Consider the following 3,234-nt stretch of genomic DNA (forward strand, 5'->3'; position numbering starts at 1 on the left):
AGGTGGGGGGGGCGTGGGGAAGTGGAGCAGGAGCAGAACTTGTGCATGTTGAGAGCAGGCTATTAAATAGCCTGGGGCCAGCAGTGCTTCACCCACATCCAGCAGCTGCACTTGTCATCAGGCTTCACAATCTTTTGTTTGTTTGTTTGTTTGTTTTACATTCACACTCTGTTTTACCCCCTGCTTTTCAATTTAGTTGCTCCCCCACAAGATCTTCAGATCACTGATCCTGGACTCTTAGGTTCTCTCGATGTAGAGTGGAAACCTCCGCCCAATGTGCAAAACTTCAATGAATGCACAGTAAAATACAAGTTTGAATACCGCAACACGGGTGACGGAGACTGGAAGGTAGGACAAAGCATGGTTCCATCCTCTGAAATTCAGGCTATTGTTCTGCTTTTAGTTCCTACATAAGGTTTACGTTTGTGTTTCAAGAAGGATTGGTGCTAAAGCAGTTCCAGCTTTCCATGAAAAAGCCAGACTGCTCCAGTGGTTTGAACCCTTCGCCAGATGGGAATGTGTTTTGCAATGTGTTTTGCAGCAGCAATCAGAGAAGGGGCTATTTCTGTCAGACGGAGTGGTACTTGCTGCCAAAAATACTCCAGTAATACCTAGTAGCATATCCTCGTTGGATAGGATCATTCCTGTCCAGTAATATCTAGTGCATCCTCTGGTAGCACTTCTTAGAAAGTCGTAACAGGGCTTGAACTGAAACTGGCTGTCATCAGATCCTTACGGATGGAAAGTGCTGAATAAAGAGAAGATTAAGTTTCATTAATTATCCTGACTATCTAACACTCCCTCTGTCCAGAAGAGGGTTTCCAGTAACCATTTACTTTTGTCTTTTAGATATGGTTAACTCAGCTCTACGATAAAATGGTCAGTTTTTTCTCGTTGGTGTGTATCGGGGTGGTAGCAGAGAAGGGCAGTACAGGCAGGGTTGTCGGAATATGCTCTGGGAGCATTTCATCTGCCCAAGGCAGCAAATCCAGGCTGGAACAGCTTGGTGCCTCGCACCCTGTTTCAGCTATGGATTGCAATCACCAGGGTGTGGAAAGGGGCTCTTTGACCTGACATCGGTCACGATGCACATCACCCTCCCAGCCATGCAGCAATGTGCAGCTGTGCGGATTTTTCTATGATGATTTCAGCTCGCATTTAAAAAGCACAAAATCCCCAGAAATGCAGTTTTAAAAAACACGTCAGAATTCCCTAAATCATGAGTAATAAGTATCTTATACAAGGCAGATCTAAAAAGTAGGGAAAAAAATTACCTCTGGTGTCTTGCCAAAACCTTGACTCCAGATAAGGCCTCAAGGAAGAGTCAGTAAGAAAAAATCCATTGGACATCAGCAGAAGCAAGTCATCTGTGTCTGTTAGAAATACGTGGCTCAGCACAGCGCTCGCACCCTTGGGCTGCTGAGAAAAAGCCTGACTGTGGGCTGCGCTATTGCTGTTCCTGCTGCAGCACATGTATTCGTGTTCCAACACGTTACTTCCGTCCTGCTTGGGCTAATGCGACACTTTTGCTTTTGTCACGTGTTGTAGCTCTTCCCAACTTACTTTTGCCCAGTGTAAATTTAAAGTAAGGGGGAGTAAGTCTGAGGGGAAGAAAAATAGAAGGACCTTCAGAGGGAGTTCTCAAAAAGTCCTGCACAGGGCTAAGCCCCGCGGCGTGCGGTGGTGAGTCCACGCTGCGTTGCCTGGCTGCCCCTCCATCCTTGCAGGGTGTGGTTGTGCTTCCCACAGGGACCATCAGTTACAAGACTTGTTCCTTGTGTTTCTGATTATCACACATTCCGAACAAGCGCCTTTACCTGGACTTACAACAGTATCCTTGCCAGACCTGGTGCTGCTGGCTGGTGGGGATCCCTTGAACCATAGTTTGCTCTATCTGTCGATGTCCTGTGGGGTGGAGGGAATCAAAGCCAGTGAGGCTGAGCAGAGCAGGAGGTACAAGAGTGCTGGAGAAGCACTATCAGGAGAAGTAGGACCAAAGTGTAAGAAATATTAAAGCACACAAACGATCCTACTCACAGATAGAGTTCTGCAGCCCACTTTGCAACAAAAAAGATGCTTATAAAGTCTGTCTTTCAACCAGGTTATTTTTACTAGAAAGCTAAAATCCAGAGTTGGATTTGACCTCAGCAGGACTGCTGAAGTGAAGGTACAGACACTGCTCAAAGGACGGTGTACTGATGATGTGGAGGTGCAAAGTGACTGGATTTATGCTACCTTCCAGGTCCCAGTGCAAGGTTAGAACAGCCTTTGGTACCTGGTGCGGTTTTGTGTTTTGCATGAGCCTGTTGCATGAACCACTGCTGGCCGGAGGGTTGTTGGGCAGAGAGGCCATTGCAGGGCTTGGTGAGGTGTAAGACAACTCAGCATCTCTGCTTCCCCTGGCTGTGGTTGTGGTTACTGATACTTGCTGCTCCTTTCCCTCTGCTCGTACTCCAGCTCTGTTGCGTTGCCGTGCACAAGCTCCACTGCTGAATGAAAAGATCAGTTGTGTGTCTTTCTGCTCTAAGTACAGTGAACTGGCTTTTGTAAAAACCAGAGCACATGGCAGCAAAACTATCTAATAATGGTGACTGGCCGCCTTTTCCTTTTTTGTCTTTCAGCACACAGTTATTCAAAGATGTAAAATGACACTTCTGCTGGGCCCGACTGGTACATGGCTAAATAATGGCTGTTTCCTTCTCATTTGACAGGGAAACTGGAATCAGAGGTTCGGAATTTCCACTGCGTCTATCATGACTGGGCATACCTCAAGTGCACTTGGCAACCAGGTCTCCTCTCTCCTCATGGCGTGCACTATGGACTGTATTATTGGTATGTATCAGCAAAACAGAAGAACATCCAGGCAGCAATCAAGTGAACCTCCCAGGGTACTAAAATGCCACGGCACATAGGCTTTTACGGCTGGCAATGCTATTACCCAGAAAGAACAGAAATAATGCTCCAAGCAACATGTGCTTCTGGCAAGGAAATACCCAATCCCTGCTTCCTTCCTTAAAATCAGGCTTCTGCTGACCTTCTACAGTGAGCGCCTTCTCCCTTCCTTCGTCCCCTTTTATTCACCCCTGTGGAGTGCTTTCTGCGTGTTGTCCATCACGAAGCCTCGCGCTTTCTCTTTGCTAAATGTACCTGGATCGTTCTGGCTGCACGTTTCCCGTGATCACATTGCACATATCTCTGCAGGATAGGATTCAGCAGTAACTCGGTGAACCCGAC

General features: G+C 47.0%; 1 protein-coding gene across 1 annotated transcript in view; it reads left to right on the forward strand.

The window, feature by feature from the left end:
* IL13RA2 (interleukin 13 receptor, alpha 2) overlaps positions 1–3,234 on the forward strand; it is a 12,959-nt gene that overhangs the window by 3,700 nt on the left and 6,025 nt on the right. The window contains exons 2-4 of the mRNA XM_010135754.1: positions 197–348; positions 2,102–2,255; positions 2,712–2,832. Of these exons, the coding sequence (XP_010134056.1) occupies positions 197–348; positions 2,102–2,255; positions 2,712–2,832 (427 nt within the window). The remainder of the gene's footprint in view (positions 1–196; positions 349–2,101; positions 2,256–2,711; positions 2,833–3,234) is intronic.

This window comes from Buceros rhinoceros, unplaced genomic scaffold (assembly GCF_000710305.1).
Source record: "Buceros rhinoceros silvestris isolate BGI_N320 unplaced genomic scaffold, ASM71030v1 scaffold155, whole genome shotgun sequence".
In the NCBI taxonomy this organism is placed as follows: domain Eukaryota; kingdom Metazoa; phylum Chordata; class Aves; order Bucerotiformes; family Bucerotidae; genus Buceros; species Buceros rhinoceros.